Raw genomic sequence first — 19,708 nt, forward strand, 5'->3', positions numbered from 1 at the left:
GGCCCGAGGCCATTACCACTTCATTTCTCTGGCTGAAACACTTCAAGTGGCTAAGTGAGTGGGGGAAAGCCACTTAATTCTTTGTACAACGAGAGCCCCCAGCTGGGTCTTGCGTTGGTTTCCACTTAAGGTATGGAGGTAAGAAAGACCAATTTCTGGTCTTCATATGCGCGACTGAGATTGGGAAGTCTGCCTAAACAAGTGGTTCTCAACCCCAGTGGACTTTAGAAATTGAGGGGGAGTTCAAAACAACAAAAAAGATCAGGCACTCAGGACACACCCGAGATCAAACACTCCGAATTTTAGGGATGTGGAGCCCAGGCACCAAGCACGTTTAATCAGGTAATTCTACTGGCAGCTATGGTTGACAGCGCTGGGCACAGTTCGAATCGGTAAAAGCCTCTTCCCTTTGAAGGAAGGGTCCCAAGACCAGACTTGCAGAAGGGCTGTGCCTGCAGCCTGGGGGAATTTCAGCTCGCAGGTCTGGATGTCAGCGGCAGGACTCCAGGGGACCGCGCTCAGGTAAGGCAGCACTGGCTTAGTAATAGACATTCTCGCGCATATCTCCCTGGAGACACCCCGCGTGAGCCAGACATCGAGGGTCAAGCACATGGACCCGGAGAAGACTAGACCACCACCGCCCCGACCCTTCTAGGGGTGGACATCGGAGCGCGCTGAGACCGAGAGCCGAAAGCGCATGCGCGAGGGATGCGACCAGCGGAGGTACGCGCGCGGACCGAGGCGGAGACCTGAGGCGCATGCGCGGTCGCAAAGGCGGTGCTTCCGGCCGGCGGAGGCGGAGCCGGGGCTCGCTGGGGGGCGGAACCCTGACCCCGACCCCGACCCGGATCCAGGCCGCGACCCCTACCAGGGCCCGCAGGAATGGCCCGGCACGTGTTCCTGACGGGGCCCCCAGGTAACCCCGCCCAGGTCTCCGCTTCTGGGAGGCCGCGGGGGTAGGCACGAGGGGGTGGCGCGCGGGGTGGGGGCGGCCCGCTGCTCTCCGGGAGGGGCGGCGGGCTCCAGGGCTCTGGCTGTTGGCCCCTGAAGTTCCCAACTTAAATTACAGGCTTTGTGATCTGAAGCCTACGTGTCCCTTCTCAGAAAGCGCGATTTTAAGTACAAAAGATAGTATTAGAAATGAGGCCAACGCTAGTAAGGAAAAGAAATTGTGGTTGGATAGTATGCAGGCTTCTTTGTGAAGGTACGAAGAGCGGGGTGCAGCGGCCCCAGTATACCTAACGACGTAGTTTTGAACTTGGGATAGGCACGTCTGCCACAACCGTGATTGACATGCAGGCGTCTGGTTTCTGTTGGTAGTCACACGTGCTGCCGTACTGTGGATCTGGCCTGCATTCATAATGGAAGGAAGCGAGGGTCTTCGCTTGAAGGATAATGAAGTAAAGATGAAACCTCCCCGCCCCCCCTCCCCCCAGGTCCCTGCAAGGATGAGGCTGCAGGATGAGAAGCCCCTCTCAGATCCCTTGTCTGTGCCTGTCCCCTCTAATGCCAGCCATTGGGCAAAGCCCTCAACCCTGTGAGGCTGTGAGTGGATGGGATAGTGTTCATTCAAATGAGAAGCTGGAGGAGGAGACGCTCTTTAACCCAAGGCCCTACACATATATCAGGTGTGACTCAGGAAGGTGGTGGCAGCATCAGATGGGCTAAGGCAGAAAGGTGGGCTTGGAGTGGAAAAAGTGATTTATTTCTTCCGCTCCTTTGCAAGGTCGGTCTAATGTTTAAGTTAGCGGAGCATTCAGATATCAAAGATTGTCCTTCAGGGCCTAGAATTGTCTTCCACTTTATTTTAATGGTTATGTTTTGCCTTAAGTAGCACAGGCCACACTTCATATTATAGACTTTGGAATTTTGTTTTTACCAGACAATGGGGAAGCTGTGAGGAGAGTGGTTTGAGGAATTTCTAACATCCAAAGTACTCCCTAACCTTGCAAAAGACTGTCTTCTGAAAGTTGATTTGTCAGTTCTTTATTTGAAACTGGGAATGCCGTTTGCTCCGCAGGCTGGCCCCAAGACATCTACGTGTTTCATAACAGAAGTGCTCTGTTACTGTGTTAGTACCTGCCTGGGTCCTGGAAGTGGCTGAGGACAGAGGTTGGCCAGGTCAACACTGGTTCCTGTTTCCTTTTTTATAAAAGTTTTATGTACACACAGTTGAAAGACTCAAATACTTCTACCATATAGCTTTTCTAAGACTGTCCTAAAACCTAGTCACCCTCTCTTTCTCTTCCTCTTCCTAGTGCAGTTATAGTGTAATTTTGATCAGCCCAGTACATGTGAAAGCTGATCACAAGAAAGCCATGTAGTCAGTAATCTATAGTTTTCTTTTCCTTTTATGTGCAACTTTTTTCCCCCTTTGGAGTTACTGTCTTTTTTTTTTTTAATATAATTTCTTTCTTTCACTAACTCTGTCTCAAACTCTGCCTGCTGTCTAACTCTAATCTACATATTCAGTTCGTCAGGTAATATATCTTCTCAAAGAGGTCACTTTTTGTTCTATATGTTGTCAGTGCCCCACCAGTATGTCCTTGGCACTTAACATTTTCCCCAACTTCCAACTGTCCACCTTTTGACTGACCTTGGAGGGCTTTCTCTGGGCACTGAATTCTGCTATACCTGTGCATGGGGCAGGCCTGAAGGGCCAGGGGATTCCTGTCCCCCAGGAGCAGCCTTGAACCCACGATAGATGGAAGTTGGTGGATAAACTCCCTACTTCCTCACCCCTCAGACAGGAGAACTGAGTCACGTGTCTAAAACTGTCCCCTAGGATTCCCCAGTAGATTTAGCTACCCACACAGGTAACTTGCTTGATAATACAGTTACTTCCCTTGGGGCTTTGGGGTCGCTTTCCAAATTAAACTGCCTGCACTTGAATCTTTATCTCAGGGTCAGCCTTATGAGAGAACTAGAACCAAAAGGATTCTGGAGCTCTCTGACCTGCTCGTCTTGCCTCTCTGTGGTGTGGAGCTGTCATTTTGGGGTCTCCTTCAGCATAGTGTAGACAGCGCAAGGCTAGCAGCCGAATTGATGGAGATGAAAAATTAACTGAAAGATTTCTAGAGCTGATGGGGAAGGGACTTGAGCCAGTGTCTCCTCTTGCTTCCCCATGTCCTGTCCAACATGCAGGACACGCAGCGCCCCCTTTTATTATAGCTGCTCTGTGTTATCTTCTTCAAAATGGAGTACCTTTTTTTTTTTTTTTATATTTAGAGTAATGCCCACTTACTATAAGACCCCCCCCCAAAAATTCAAAGTTTTAAAGAAGAAAGTGACAATCACATGGAGTTGCTATATACAGAAATAAGTGCTGTGAACCTTCCCAGTTCCTTCTCGACATTTCCTTCTGTAGAAACATATACTTCATTTTTTTTAAACTTAATGGAATATTATGTATATACCTGTTGTGTCTTAACCTGCTTTTTCTCCGTCTATCCGTGTATTGTGGTCTGTTTTCTGTGCTAATAAATCTAGGTAAACCGTATTCTCTTTAATGGCCGCATAGCACTCCTGCGTGTTTACATGTCGTTATATACATGGTACATAATTTAACACTCCCTTACTGACCAGCATATAGATCACTTTCCATATCTTGCTGTTATAATGAGTACTGACATAAATACGCTGTTTCATATCTTTGTGCCGTGGTCAGATTTTTGCTGAAGGTGAATTCGTAGCGACAGACGTGCTGTGTAATTTGGAAGGCACACTGAAGTTGCCCTTCAGAAAAGGACCAGCTACATACCCACCAGTGCCTCTGGCCTGCAGTAACTGGGTTCTTCCGTGGCTTTCTTAAAGCAGCAGTTACTGGGGGACGGAGCTGGGATGAAAAGCCTACCCGGTTCTCTTCCAGGCACAGGGAGCATGTGGCTGGGTTGCTGTTCATGTTCCAAAAGGCCAGCCACCATTGTCTGCTGGTGTGAAGTTGGGAGGAGAGGTTTATTAAAGAACAGATCATAGTTGATCTCAAGGAAGCTTAAAAGGGTTCGTGGGGAACCCTGATGACTCTGTGTCAGCAGCCATAGAAATAATATGATTTACAACCTTGTGGTATCTCGATATAGTCTCTTGCAGACTTGCCGGAGGTTTCCCCTTTTTCCATTTTTGGGTCATCATGATGCCGTTGCCTTCAATGTGCATGGAACAAGGCTCACAGAAACGAGGTCATGGTGACACACAAAGGCCCCTGTTAACATGTATGGTCCTTACTCGTTGTGTAAGCCTGGATAAGTTGCCTAACCTCTCTGTGCCTCATCTGTAAAACAAGAACAAGAAGGCGATTTCCCTGAGAGGGGCAATTGTGAGGATTTAACCAGGGAAATGCTTGCGGAGCTTGCTAGAGTAGAGCCTGGCTCCACAAGGCCGGTGATGAGTGTTATTTTATTTACGAGTGTTATTTATTTGGTGCTTGTTAGCACAAAGTAAGCGTCCATCAGAGTAGTTAACCGGCCAGGTGGGTGCGGCCGTGGAGGTGCAGAAGTTGTAATTTGGGAAAGGGTTGGGGGGCAAGCCCAAGGAATGCTTAGGGACACTGGAGGAGGTCATAGAAGGGGTTGCCAACCTGATAGGATTGCTCTTGGGAGAAAGTTTAAAAACTGCCATTTCTAGTGCTGTTAGTGGTATTTAAGAGAGACTTTTTTGGGAGACATAGCAATGTAAGTCCATGGAGGAGTGAAGGGATTTTCCCACTATTAAATGTAGGTCCAGAGATTTGGAAGGTTGAAATCCCAGTTTAAGGTGCCCAGCCTTTGACCCAAGCATGACCAGTTTTACTTCCTGGTGAAAGAGTGTGGCCACCCAAGGAGGAGAGTGAACCTAGTTCTAGAAGCTTGTCTCAGAGGATGCATATTGCACCTGACTGTCACCACAAAGCCACTCATTTGGTCCTGGGATTGGGTATGTGACAAAATTAATGGTGTTTCGGAATTTCAAAATAGAACTTTAAGATCCCATCCATATTTTTATTATGCTTGAAATTAAAAAGTTTTAACACCTGGAGCAATCAAAATTGAAGTGAAATTGATGTTCATAAAATTCATGCGCAGCCCATCTCTCTCCCCACGGTGATCGCTCTCAGAGTCCGGGAGTGCTGTGTGTCCTCTAGCAAGGCAGTGCTTCCTAATGGGCTTTTGTTTTGTTTTTGTTTTTGTTTTAGGAGTTGGAAAAACAACACTGATCCAGAAAGCCAGTGAGGTTTTAAAATCCTCCGGTGTGCCTGTCGATGGATTTTACACAGAAGAAGTCAGACAGGGAGGCAGAAGAATAGGATTCGATGTTGTCACATTATCCGGCATGCGGGGAGTTTTGTCTAGAATTGGGTACTGATATTTCACTTCTATAGTGTTTTATTCTCCCTGGACACAGGATTGGGCCAAATGATCCCTTCTATCTTGAAGACTCTTGGGCCTTTATGGATTTCTCAGAGAAAGAAAACAGAGATGGAAACCATCACATGAACAACAAAGTATAAAAATATAGTTCACTTAAAACTTATTCCACCAAGTAATAAGTTTTTAGCATTTTGTAATTCATTGTCCTGCTTCTTATGCCGCATTTCTGTTGCACTGCCTCCCTGCAGCTTTGGGATTGGCCTCAAGGTACCTGCCGGGCCCCGGGGTGGTGGTGGTGGTGGTGGTATGCAGTCTTGTCGGTGGCCCTGTTGTCAGGAGAGAACATGGAATCAGGTTAGCTTTGCATACCACTCCTTGTGTAGGTGATTTTTAAGGGTGATTTAGCATATGTGGAAGGCCAGAGGCTCACTGGAGTAGCTACAAACCAGACATTAGTACAGGGGTTTTTCAACAGAGAATGCCCTGTCTTTTCATTCAGGTCAGAGCCTCCGCCCGGAAAACGTGAATGCCGGGTTGGGCAGTACGTGGTGGATCTGACTTCCTTCGAGCACTTGGCCCTTCCGGTCTTGAAGAATGTAAGTATGTGATTTCTGCCTCTTGAGTCGATCTCTTCTTAGTGCATTGTGGGAACTGCTGGCCCTGGGAACAGAGTGGTCTTGCTCCAAAGGAGTGGCCAGTTTTACATTTTACAACTGAAAAGTTTTCAAGTGATTGAGCCTTATAAAAGGATATATTCCCCATATTTGATGTCACTTTGAACTACACATAAATTCCTTGTCACACATATTCAGCCCAGGGAAATATTTTATACCGGGAGGGCTCTGATGCTCAGCTACCAAGACTCCCAAAGTGAAGTCTTTACTCTGCGTTCCTCTTATTTATATCTTAACCCTGTTTTCACAGCACAACAAATAAACATTTAGGAAGGGAAAATGTCATTATGTACCATTGTAAGCACCTAACACATTACAGATATTCCTCAGCTTACGTTGGGGTTACCTCCGGATAAACCCGTCACAAGTTGAAAGTATGGTAAGTGGAAAACACATGTAATACACCTAAACCTACAAACCATCATCGCTCAGCCCAGCCAACTTCAGCACGCTCGGAACACTGAACGTTGGCCTACGGTTGGGCAAGGTCATCCGACACAAAGCCTATTTTATAATGAAGTGTTGAGGATCTCATGCGATCTATTGAATACTGTGCTGAAAGGGAAGCACGTACTGGCTGTGTGGGTGCAGCGTGGTTGTCAGCGTGTTGGTTGTTTACCCTCATGGTCTCGTGGTTGCCTGGATGCTGGGACTCCAACTCCTGCCCAGCACCGGGAGAGATCATACTGCGTGCTGCCACTAGCCCAGGAAAAGGTCAAGATTAAAAATCTGACCTATGGTTTCTACAGAAGCTGTATTGCTTTCGCACCACTGTAAAGTTGAAAAATCATAAGTTGAACCGTTCTAAGTCACGGACCATCTGTGATACACCATTTATCACTGTATTACCTGTTTTTTTTTTTTTTCAACAGTTTATTGAGATAATTCACATACTGTACACTTCACCCATTTAAAATACACAGTTCAGCTTTTTCTAGTATATTCACAGGATTGTGCAACCAGTCGTCACAATCTAATTTTAGGATATCTCCATGCTTTCAGAAGGAAACCCCATACTCATTAAGCAGTCATTCTTCATTCCTCTGTCCCTCCCAGCCCCTGGCAACCACTGCCTTACCTTCTTTGCCTGCCAGTTTGCCCATTCTGGGCATTTCCTAAAAAGGGAATCATGTAATATGGGGTCTTTTGTAACTAGCTTATTTTACTTAGCAAAATGTTTTCAAGGTTTATGCATAGTTTAGCGCATATCTTTCTTTTTCATGGTTGAATGATACTCCACTGAGTGGATATACCACTTACGTTGATCAACTCATCAGTTGATGGACATTTGGATTGTTTCCTCTTTTTGGTTATTGTGAATAATGCTGCTCTGAACATTTGTGTGCAAGTTTTTCGGTAGACATCTGTTTTTGGTTCTCTTGGGTTAAACCTTGGAGTAGAGATGGTAGATCATATGGTAATTCTATATAAACCTTTTTGAAGAATTACCAGACTGTTTTCCAGAGCAACTGCACATTTCCACCAGCAGTGGATGAGGATTCCAGTTTCTTCGCATTGTTGCCAGCACCAATTATGGTCTTTTTAATTTCATCCATTGTAGGAGGTGTGAAGCACTATATGGTTTTGATTTGCATTTCCCTGATGACTGGTGATGTTGAGCATCTTTTCATGTCCTTATTGGCTCTCTGTATATCTTCTTTGGAGAAATGTGTGTTCATTTGCTTTGCCCATTTTTAAATTGGCTTAGTTGCCTTTTTATTACCTGGTTGTGAGATGTCTTCATAAGATCTGGATACCAGTCTGTCATCAGATATATAATTGCCAGTATATTCTTCCATTCTGTAGATGCTGTCACTTTGAAGCACGAATGTTTTTGAGACGTTCAGCTTATCTGTTTTTCTTATGTTGTTTGTGCTTTTTGGTATTGTATCAAAGAAGACTTTGCCTGACCTAATTTCATGAAGATCAACTCCTTCGTGTTCTTCTAGGAGTTGTCTAGTTTTACTGTTACATACAGGCCAGCAGTCTGAAGTAATTTTTGTATATGGTGTTAGGTACGAATCCAGATTCCTTCCTTTGCAGGTAAATACCCACTTGTTTCAGCACCATTTGTTGAAGACTCTTCCTTCTCTGTCTTAATTTCTTGGGACTCTTGTTGAAGTCAATTGACCATAAATACAAGGATTAATCTGGACTCTGAATTCTGTTCCATTTATTCTTATGTCAGTTCCAGCTATTTTTAGGTCAGTACCACACTGTCTTTATTACTGGAATTAGGATTTTGATAGGAATTGTATTGAATCTGTAGATGAATTTGGGGAGTATTGCCATCTTAGCAATATTAAGTCTTTTCGATCCGTGAATACAAGATCTCCATTTACCTAGATCTTCTTTTTTTTTTTTTTTTTAAGATTTATTTATTTAGGAAAGAGAACATCCACGTGTTGGGGGGAGAGGGAGACATTCCTAAGCAGACTCCCTGCTGAGTGCAGAGCGGACCCTGCGATCATGACCTGAGCCGAAATCAAGAGTCGGACACTTAACTGACTAAGGCTCCCCAACCTAGATCTTTAATTTTTTTTTTTTAAGATTTATTTATTTTAGAGAGAGAAAGAGTACATGTGGGAGGGGCAGAGGGAGAGGAAGAGAAACCAAGAGTTGGAGGCTTAACCCACTGTACCACCCAGGCTCCCCTTCTTTAATTTTTTTTTTAACAGTATTGTTTTGTAGTTTCTAGCCTATAAGTTTTACACTTCTTTTTAAAAATTTATATCTTAGCATTTTATACTTTTTGATGCTATTGTAAATGGAATTGTTTCCCTAATTTCTCTTTTGGAATTATCATTACTTATGTACAGAAGTACAAGTGATTTTTGTTTCTTGATCTTGTATCCTTTGTAACCTTGATAAATTTGTTTATTAGTTCTAAGAGTTTTTCAGTGAATTCTTTAGGGTTTTCTATGTACAAAATTGTATTGTCTACAAATGGATATAGTTTTACTTTTCTTCCTTTCAACTTTGGATGCCTTTTATTTCATTTTCTTTCCTAATTGCCCTGGTTAGACTTTTAGTTCAGTGTTGAATAGGAGTGGTGAGAATGGACATCCTCATCTTGTTCCTCATTGTAGGGAGAAAGCATTCAATCTTTTACCGTAAAGTATGATATTAGCTGTGAGTTTGCAGATAACCATTACCTGGTTGTGGAAGTTCCTTTTATTCCTAGCTTGTTGAGTGTTTTACAACAAAGAAGTGTTGGATTTTGTGAAATCCTTTTTATGCATCTATAGAGGTGATGATGTGATTTTTATCTTTCGTCATTAATATAGTGTGTTATGTTAATTGATTTTTGGATGTTAAACCAACCTTGGTTCTTGGACTAAATCCCTCTTGGTCATGGTGTATGATTATTTTTATATGTTGATGGATTCAAAAGGATTACATGCAAATCCTTTTATGTATTGCTGGATTTTTATATGTTTGCATGTATTTTGTTGAAGATTTCCGCATCTGTATTCCTAAGGGATATGGTCTGTAGCATTCTTGTGATATCTTTGTCTGATTTTGGTATCAGGGTAATATTGGTCTCAGAATAAGATAGGAAGTGTCCCGTCCTCTTCTGATTTTTGGAAGAGTTTGTGACATATTGATATTTATTTTCCTTTGAATGTTTGATTTGCCAGTGAAACCCTGTGACCTGGGCTTTTCTTCATGAGAAGCTTTTTAATTATGAATTCAATCTCTTTACTTGTATAGGTCTACTGATTTTTTATTTCTGGTTGAGTCAGTAGTAGTAACCTCTCTTTTATTAATTTGTTTCTTTTATCTCATCTGTTAGCATATAGTTGTTCATATATTCCCCTATAATCCTTTTTATTGTATAAGGTCAGTGGTGTTTTCCTTTCTTTCATGTCTTATTTTAGTTATTTAAGTCCTTTCTCCCCTTTTCTTTGGCCAGGAGAAGGAATAGGAAAAGGGTTTGTCAATTTAGTCGATCTTTTCAAAGAACCAACTTTTGCTTTTGGATTACATATTACTTGTTTTTTGCATTCGTTCATCAAATATTTATCAAATCCTAGATACCTAGTCATGAACAAAACAGACATGTTTTCTCCTCCTCAAGACTCTCAGCCGAGGGGGAAATGGAAACATTAAACAAGTAGGTGTATGTCATAAGCGCTGTGGAGGGGACCAGTGGGGTGCTGTGAGAGGTGCAGGGAGCTGGGTGTAGATCAGGTGGCCAGGAAGGAGCTCTGAGGAGGTGATAAGTAACTGAAATGGGAAGACGAGAAAGCACCATCACTTCAGAGAGAGAATACTGGATGTGTGTGTGTTTGGGGAGGGGTGGTTCTGTGGGCAGCATTATAGATTGAGGGGAACGGATAAACTGCAGCCCTGCTGTCCTGGGGCAGGAGCAGGTAAGGAAGAAGGTGTGACGGGGGAGGTGGGTGGGGCCACGTGATCAGGGACTCGTGGACTGTATTAAGTATACTGTGAGTTCCATTTAATCTGTGATAGACTTACTACATTGCTAATTTTTGTGGAAATCAGACAGTGCCAACCTGTCTCACGAGGTGGGTCTAAACCTTCCAGAGACGTCTGTTCCACCAGCAGGAAAGTCCAAGATCTTTCTCATGGCCTGGTGGGCCCCATGTGGTCTGGCCCACTAACCTCCGGCCTCCTGTCCCCATTCCCCAGCCATGCTAGCTCAGACGTGTTCCCCACACATGCCGGGGGAGAGCCTTTGGCGCTCGGCCCAGGCCATTTTCTTTGGTTGGCCCGCTATCTTTGCTTCTTTGCTCTTTTTTGACATTTGGGGCTGAGCGAAGATGTGCCATCGAGGGCTTTGGTGGTTGCACAGAGCTGCTGGAAATTTTAAGTATAGCCCACAGAGGGCAGTTGCTAATTTCAGAGGGCTGGCAGGGTCTCGCACTCTGTTCTGGAAGGGGCTGCTGCTCCTCAGAGCCCACCTTCTCCTTTGCTTCCTCCCCGTTGCCTGCTCCTCTCAGCTCCTGCCTCTTGGAATGTTCCCTCGGTCCTGTGCTGGGTCTGTTGTGGCCATTGTTTTGGTGGGAGCAGTCAGAGAACAGGACGTTTTTCTCTCTGGTTCCTTTCCCATCAAATGCTTACCTTTCTACTTACATGTTCAAAGGGCAAGTGAAGTAGTTCAAATGAAATTCCAGGTGAAGACTCTGGCTTTGGGCCCTGGATCGATACAAAGAATTGATTTTTACTTACCTGGCTCAGAACAGACTGAATCCTGGGAGAGCAGTGTGCACATATGTGCCTGATGTCTGTCAGCAAGATTATACGAGAAATCACACGCTGACTAGAAGAGCTCAAATCGCTCTTTTTTAATTAAAAAATAACTTCTACTCTGAATAGCAAACCCAGACACCCGTGTTTTAGGAAGGGTTCCCAAGGCTGCAGGTTCTTACCCAGTCCAGGCCACAGAGTTGGTTTTTTTTTTTTTTTTTTTTCATGAAGAACATATTTTTCCCCATCTCTCATTGGGATGAGGAGAGGAAAAGGAATTAGTGTTTTGCCTTTAGAATGAAAAAAGTTAAAGTAACTACACAACAGAAACGGGAATATAAAGAGACAGTTGTTATCATTAGCAAGTACAAGGAAAGCTCTAGCAACCACATGTAGTCAGGGGGAAAGCTTTTGTGCAGAGAGCATGTCAGTGTCTCGTGCCGGGGATGTCTGAAAACACCGTGAGTTAAGAAATATCTAATAAGTGCCTCCTGTGTGTAAGATATTTCACTGTGGATGAAAACTATTTTGAGTCCTAAGACAGAAGGGAGATACTCCTTGGGGCCAGCAGGGCCAGCAGGGGTGTGTGCCTGCTGGGAGCCCGGGGGCCAGACCAGGGCTGGCGCAGAGAAGCAGCCGGAGGCCAGGGCAGGGCTGCAGGAGGAGGTTCAGGGGTGACCCCGGCCCCAGCTGGGGCGGCTCTTGTTTCATGCCCTCAGGCTGGGATGGAGATGGATGGACTCTCGGGGGGCACACGGTGACTAAAGGAAAATAGAGTAAGATTGGGAAACATTCTAGACTCAGTAAGGTTTTTAGAAAGTCCTTCATAAGGTTAACTGGTGTTGACTTTTTTCATTCCACCGGTGACTTATTTCCTTATTTGACGACGTTTTTATTGTTTTTCTGAGTTTAACACTCTCCCTACTCAAGGTAGCAAATTCGAAAATACAAAATAAAAATAAAGAAGAAAATAAGAATAACTCATAATCTTATCACTGGGTTAACCACTGTTAGTGTATTTTGTTTCTTCCCTCTTTCTGCTTTATTCCATCATTCCAAAATGGAGACAAATAATGTGTATGGTTTTATAGGCTTGGGTTTTCCCGCTGATATGATCAAATGACATGGGAAGGGCCTTATGACATGATAATCCTCACAAGTGCGATAAAGTAATGATTGCACAGTATTCCCTGGCATGGGTTTTCCCCTCTGACTTCAGCCTTATTCCCTCAGTGGCAGGTATTTATCACCTTTGCAAACCCCCTTTGTACAACCAGCCTTTCTCCCCAGCCACGGTGCTTTCCCCGGGGACTATCTGAGGGTGGAGGTCCTAGGTGAAGGGCTGTGACCTTCTGGGGTCTCGGCTGGGTGCTGCTGAGGTGCTCCCGTCACTGGTCTGCACCCCCTGCCAGACCTGGACCTGCACTCTGGGGGGCACAGAGCACAATACCGATTTTCCATATTAAAGCATGCTGCTTTGCTTTGACTCATGCTTTTAAGTTGCTAATGAGGCTAAATGTTTTTTAGTTTGAGTATTTTTTTTTTAATCTAATTATTTTTGTTTATCCCTTTTCCCATGTTTTTTTCTTTTGGCTTAAAAAGATCTTTTATAAGGAAAATGACCTTTTTGTATTTATTGATTGCATTTTTCTCAGTTTGTTACTTTCATGACTTCTCTTTCTTTCTTTCTTTCTTTCTTTCTTTCTTTCTCATTGAAAAAGTCTCTCTCTATTCCAGGTTAACACAGAATTTGTTTCTTCTTCTGTAGTACCTTTTTTTTTCTTTTAACATGTTTTTAATCCATCTGGATTTATTTTGAATGTAATATACAATGAGACTCTCAGTTGATTTTCTTCCAAATACTTAGCAAGGTTGCCAAAGCCATTTGTTAAATAACCCATTTCTCATTTGTTTGTTATGCTTTATTAATTATAATAAGAAATATGTGTGTGTGTCTGTATAATGTTTTAGGGTTACCTATTCTCTCCCATTGGTCCGCTTGAGTCTTACATCAGTACCATGCCGTGTTAATTGCCATGTTGTCTTCTAGTTTAAAAAGTTGTCTTACCCATTCTTGTTTGTTCATTTTCCTGCACTGAGTGGTATTGGTGGTAACGGTGCGGGGGGTGGGGGCGCTTAGTGCAAGTCCTTAACAGTGATTCAGTGCAAACTGCACCAGGCACAAACGCGCTTAATCCTGAGTGTTGCTATCACTCTCTTCCTGGTTTACGGACGAGGAAACTGAGGCATGGCCTAGAGATTAAATTGCCCGAAGGCACACAGCCTGTAAGTGGTAGAGCTGGCATGAACTGTAGAATTAAGACTTTATTATCCATCACAAAGGGTCTTATGTGGAGTGATTGGAACCATATAAAATTATAGTTATTTAGATATAAAGAGCATCTTAATAGTCTCCATAGCCAAAAACCCAATATCTCTCTCTTTCCATTCTTTCTTTTTTTAAAAAGAACTTGTTTTTGGTAAGGTTATTTATAGGTCTCTTCTATTTTCTGATGCTCCTGTAAGTAGGATTGTTTTTCCAGTTTTTCAATGATCGAGGCTGGCAGGATAACGCTGTCCTTTCTCCTAGTGGTCTTTCTGACAGCCACACTGAATGCTTTATAAGAATTTGTTGCATTGTTGGATTTAACATTTTGTTGGCACTCCATGTATCTCTTCCTCACACAAAAAGATAACAATGGATTATAATTTTTTTGAGAACAAAAGGTGTCTACTCCAAGCTGTATTTTCTAGGCTGACCCCTATTGTTTTTAATTAAGATCCATGAAAGAATAAGAAGCTAGAACCAGGACATCCAATGAAAATCAACGTAGTTGAACCTTGTTTTGGTCAAAATAAGGCTTTGGTGTATATTTGTTTTTAAGAGCAGGATCTGCTTTTGATTCTGAAATGAGATTCTGCTTCAGATCTTTGAAACTTCATTTGAAGATGAGAGGATTCCTGGTTGGGGAAAGTCTATTTTTTACCACTTGACCTGGAGTTGCTGCTTAGTATTTCAGGCCACTAGGCTTTAGAGAGAATTCAGAAAAATCAATTTCTAGTCAGGATCCATTCTTGAAAGGTTGATAGGAGCCCAAGCATTGCTTTTGAATTTCCTTCGTTGTTAGCGAATGTGACATTTTTTTTCTTTGTTCCTCCTCACTTACTATTTCTGGACCTCACGATCATATATATATATATATATATGCACTGCAAGATCAGCCAGGGAAACAAAAAGCTGTCTGGTGCAAACATAAAAATTAATTTGAAAATTGTCAGCGGAAACATTCCTGCAGTGAATCAAAAGAGGAAAATGAACTCAGAGTTCCGTGTAAGGTTGACGCTGCGGTTTATCTTGTCGGATTGGTCATGGCAGCCCTTGCTGGTAATCTCTGTGGGTCCACAGCTCTGTCTGGAGCTCCCAGGTGACAGGTGAAACCAGCCCGCTTTGTTGGGGGGGGGTGGAGGGAGTCCGGAAAAGAGGCAGGCCACTCCGGGTTGGGAGGTGGCAGTTGTAATAAGCTGTGGGAACTCACATACAAGGCTCGTGGTGGACGCGGCAAGATGAATGGGGCCCCTCCCGCCCGCCAGATCTTAAGTTTATATAGAGAGAGGCCGTAACTGGGTTCAGTCAAGTAGACCATGCAGGTGTTCTCAACACCACGTCATTATCTCAAGGCTGTGCCCTTGGAGCTGCCTCTGGGGATGAGAAAGGCAAGTGGAATCCACACTCCATGGGTGGGAGGGGGTGGGACGCCTCTGATCACCTGGGTCCAGCTCTTGGAGCGGCCAGTGGTCCGTCTTTTCGATGACCGTCCCCAGCAGTCCCCCTGTTCCTCTGGGCAGGTCTGATGCTCTGGTACTTCTCATTGCTGGCCTCTGGCTCTCACTGCTGGTCTGAGGTTCTGTGATTTGGATGCGGAGCCGGCTCCTGCCTTGGGTTTCTTCACCTTCGTGCAGTTCTCGCAGCCCGCTCCCTGGAGGCCTGGCAGAGGCACGTGCTCCGTAAGTGGGACTGGGGTAGCATGTGTATCAACTGCTTCTTCCTCCCCTTTCCTCCTTCACTTTGTCCCATTTCCAACCCTTGCCGCTGTCTGCCTCTTCCCATACGTGTCAGTCCAAGGCCCTGCCTTCCTCAGAAGCAAACTCACCCTGTGATGAGGTGGTAGTTTTCTCAGATCTTATACTGAGAAAGTGTGCATGGGAGTATTTTTATTTTTTTGTATTGATTCTAATTTTTTGAACTTTATTTGGATATAATTTTACTCTTAGAGAAAATAACAAGAATAATGCCAGACTACCCATATACTTGTTACCCAGACTCACCTATTTTTACCATTTGCCCTGTTGTTTGTTCGCCCTCTCTGTCCACGTGTGCGCATGTGTGTCTGTTTGTGTAAACATACCAATCTGTGGAGGGGAGCATTTGAGAGTATATTGCAAACACTGGGGTGCTTAACTCCAAAATGTTCAGTATATTTTTCCTAAGAATAAGCATATGCTCTTATGCAATTGGTACAGTTCTCAACCTCAGTACATTTTACACCAAGAAAATACTAATAGGGGTGCCCGGGTGGCTCAGTCAGTTAAGCATCTGCCTTCAGCTCAGGTCATGATCCCAGGGGGGTCCTGGGATTGAGTCCCATGTCTGGGTCCCTGCTCAGTGGGGAGTCTGCTTCCCCCTCTGCCCCTCTCCCCACTCATGCTCCTGCTCTCTCTCTCTCAAATAAATAAATAAAATCTTAAAAAAAAAAAAAGAAAGAATGACAGAAAATACTAATAATCTCCCATTCCCCGGCCTGTTTTGTCAGTTGACTGAAAATGTCCTTTGGAACAGGTTTTCCGCTGGTCTGGGGTTAAGTGTTGCATTTAGCTGCTGTACCTCCATAGCCTCCTTCAATCTGGAACAGCTCCTCAGTCATCCTTTGTCTTTTGTGACATTGGCATTTTTGAGGAATACAGTTCTACCCTAATGGGACATTGCTCTTTGGGGGCTTTTCTGTTGTTTCTGTGCGAGAACCGCAGTCAGAATACTGCATAACCCACGGCGCAGCTGTCTTGGGCATCTCGTCCGGAGGCACGTGATGTCTGCCGATGTCTGTTTTGATTACCTGAGCGAAGAATTGTCCAGTGTCTCCACTGGGCATTTACTCTTTTTCCCCTTGAAATGAATAAGCAGTGTGGGGAGACACTTTAAGACCATGCACATCCTCCCATGAAAATTTCTCCTGGTTAATTCTCATTTTTTTAACTTTATTAGATGATCTGAAAATAATTCCATGGAGGCTTTATGTGGAAAGCCAGTTTAACTACTGCCTTTTGGAAACCTTTCTGTAACAAGGTGAACAGTAGTTAACAGTAAAATCGCTGTACATTTGAAGGTTGAACTAGAAGAGCAGTAACGGTGGATTTTTCCTCGTCAAAGCTGCACTTGTTTACTTCTCTCCCGTCTCCTCCTCAGTTAGACAGGAAGTCATCCCTGTTTCACTGTGGCTAAAACAGTCAACTCTCTCTCTTCTGGACAGTATGGAATAAAAGGATATCAGACCTCAAAGGTAACTAAACTTGAATCAAAGTTTAAAAATTGAGTAAGATTTTTCCTAAGCGAGAGGAATTTTTACAAGCGCAGTTACTGTAAACACCGTTAGCTGATAAGGACGTGGCAGGAGTTAGCACATTTGGGGGTGCCTGGTCCCGTCTCGCTGTGTGTGAGGAAGGGACGTGTGCTCATGCTGGGGGAGGGGCCTTCACCTGCAGGTTACATCTGCCTCCTAAAGCAGGCCTTCCTCTGTCCTGGATAAAATGATGTTGGTGATGGTAATTGTTCTGAGACCCCAAATACGTCATCTTTTTTGAGTAAATAAAATTAATACGAGTACTCCAGAAGCAGATCAGGGTCTTTGTGGCTGTGCCTCCATAGCCTCTAGAAACTGACGTGCTCCTGTTTCTCGTTGGAGAGAAAAGTAGTTTCCTTACAGTTAGATGAATTCCTTCAGTTCTTTCCTTCAGTGTCTTTGATTCTTTCCTTCAGTTTCTTTCCTTCCTCAGATTGAAAATGTGCAGGTGGTATGGCATGTGGGGGATGGAAGGGAGCTCTGACATCAGGTGCCCTTGGGTCTGACTCTCAGCTCTCACTTGGGAGCTCAGTGACTTCGTCTGAATCGGTTGTGTCCCGCATCTGTAAAACAGAGACGCGGGTACCTGCTGGACGGAGTTCCTGGCACTGAATGCGGCATTGTTGGTAAAGTGTGTGTGTCCCTGGCTGCTAGGAGGTACAAATGGGAAGGTCTAATTATCTCTGTTGCCAAGGTGAGTGAGGTGATGGGTAGAACCTTGGGAGGAGCCTCACATTGACAGTTTGCCGTGAACCTGGGGGCCAGAGCGAGCTGTAGGTCTCTCATGGAGACGCACAAGCTCAGATATCCAGGCTGGTCCTGAGGCACTGGGATCACGAGGGGTAGTAGGTTCTCCGTCCACTGGGCTGAGTGTCAGCCAACAGATGCTGTTTCAGTCCTGGGATAGTTCTTGGAGCCTGCGAGATACCAAGGGCGCCGTTCTGGTGCTCTATGGTCAGGCGCTCGCGTGGGTGAGCCCCAGAGAGGCCAGTTAGGACATCCAGGAGGCCTCAGCCCTAGTCTGCCGGGCCCTGGGTGGGAATCTCTGGCATTTGGGTAGGGACAGCTCCCACCCAGAGCACGCCCCAGGAGAGAAGGGCTGGGCTCCAGGGCGCGGCAGGCAGTCTAGACGGTGTGACCTCATCCCCGGGGATACACAGTCGACATGCCACCAGACTGCCAGGGGGTTCTGAAACTTTAGGCTTAGAATAAGCACACATAGAGGTCTAATTGGAGCCCTTCACTTTTAGCTCATACCTTCAGAGGGTTGAGGAACTGTGGGCTTGGCTGTGGCCACTGTTACCACTATTTGCCTTCCTGGCTTCTCAGAACATGTGGGTCTGTGGGGAAGGGCCCTAGTTCTGCCACCGACTTCTGGCAGCTGCTCCCCAGTTCTTTCCCATGACTTTTGATACCTGCTGTCCTGGATAGGCCAGCTCAGAAGCCCGTCTGCATGTCTGATATTAAAAAAAAAAAGTTAAGGCCACCAGAAATATTTATTAAGTAAATAATTCACAATAAGGCAAATGCCACTTCAATTAGCTTTTCTCAGTTCAGTATTTTGGGTAAATGAAATTGCCTATTTTATGCCTACCTTTTCTTTTGTGTTCTTTAAAGTGTATATGAAGATAAAAAAGTCACATAGTTTTCAGGACTCTGACATAATTGGTACACAGATATTTTGTTATTGCTCTGAGTTTAATCTTTCCAGAAAACTAACTAGCTAAGTGTAAGCAAAGTGATAAAATTATTCATAGCTTCCTTTCCCAGTGGCCGGTCAATTTTAGGACTCTCTCCCGAGGAAATATCTTCTCCCTCAGAACGAACAGAGGAGCTAAAATATGCCTTGCCCAAAGTGTTTCTCCCTGTGGATAGTCCTGTGACATGTAGGCCTGGCTGGGGAGCAGTGAGTGATGCAGGGTAGTGTCTGCCATCCCCTGCCTCGAGGTCCCCTGCAGAGAGAGTAGGTGCAGGGGAGAAGGGCCACACTCCAGATCCTGTGCACACAGGGATTTTCACCTCGTGGCCCGAAGTGCTGCACGAGCTCCTTACTCCATACCTTCAGGTACGGGCTCTCCAGGGGCTCATTCTGACTTCCCCACAACCTGACCATTTTCACACCTGGACCCCAGGGCTGTCAGGCTGCGTCTTTACCAACTCAGAAGAGAATTTGGAACAACGTAAACACGATGTGTGCTCACTGGCTTTTTTGTTTCTTTGTTTCCCTCTAAAATTGCTTGAAATTATATAAAAATAAAACAATTTTGAGTGTGATAGTGGTCCTTTTTAATTTTTTAAGATTTTATTTATTTATTTATTTATTTATTTATTTATTTATTTAAGAGAGAGCAAGCAGGAGCAGGGGAACGGCAGAGAGAGAGAGAATTGCAAGCAGACTTCCTGCTGCTCGCGGAGCCCGACACAGGGCTCAATCTCACAACCCTGTGATCATGACCTGAGCCGAAATCAAGAGTTGGATGCTCAGCTGACTGAGCCACCCAGGCGCCCCGATGGTGGTTCTTTTATTACATTCTTAAATGTATGGTCATGAGTTATTTAGAAAAACCAGTCTTTACAGGCTTTTCAGTGGCTTAGCATCTGATATCTGCCTCTCACTTGAGCATTAGTAACAGATTTTTCATCAAAAATCCCAGACTTATTTTTGAGATTCCTACAGTTTCTGGATGATAAAAGTCCCTACTTTTGTGCAGAGAGGATTCTATATAAATTAATGTTTGAAAGTGAGCATTTCGGGTTGTAAGAATATGACGTAAGCATATGCGTCCAGAGATCTTTGTGCAGATCGGTGAGCTCTCGTTGGTGAATGCTCTAGAGAATCCGGGGAAGGGTGGTTGGAGCC

General features: G+C 44.4%; 1 protein-coding gene across 1 annotated transcript in view; it reads left to right on the forward strand.

Annotated features, from left to right (window-relative positions):
• Nucleotides 1–764: 764 nt before the first annotated feature.
• The window catches only part of NTPCR (nucleoside-triphosphatase, cancer-related), a 29,029-nt gene continuing 10,085 nt past the window's right edge, over nucleotides 765–19,708 (forward strand). Inside the window, exons 1-3 of the mRNA XM_040624239.1 lie at nucleotides 765–916; nucleotides 5,171–5,333; nucleotides 5,845–5,941. Of these exons, the coding sequence (XP_040480173.1) occupies nucleotides 883–916; nucleotides 5,171–5,333; nucleotides 5,845–5,941 (294 nt within the window). The 5' untranslated portion in view covers nucleotides 765–882. The remainder of the gene's footprint in view (nucleotides 917–5,170; nucleotides 5,334–5,844; nucleotides 5,942–19,708) is intronic.

The sequence above is a fragment of the Ursus maritimus genome, unplaced genomic scaffold, assembly GCF_017311325.1.
Source record: "Ursus maritimus isolate PB19 unplaced genomic scaffold, ASM1731132v1 scaffold_7, whole genome shotgun sequence".
NCBI classification, from domain to species: domain Eukaryota; kingdom Metazoa; phylum Chordata; class Mammalia; order Carnivora; family Ursidae; genus Ursus; species Ursus maritimus.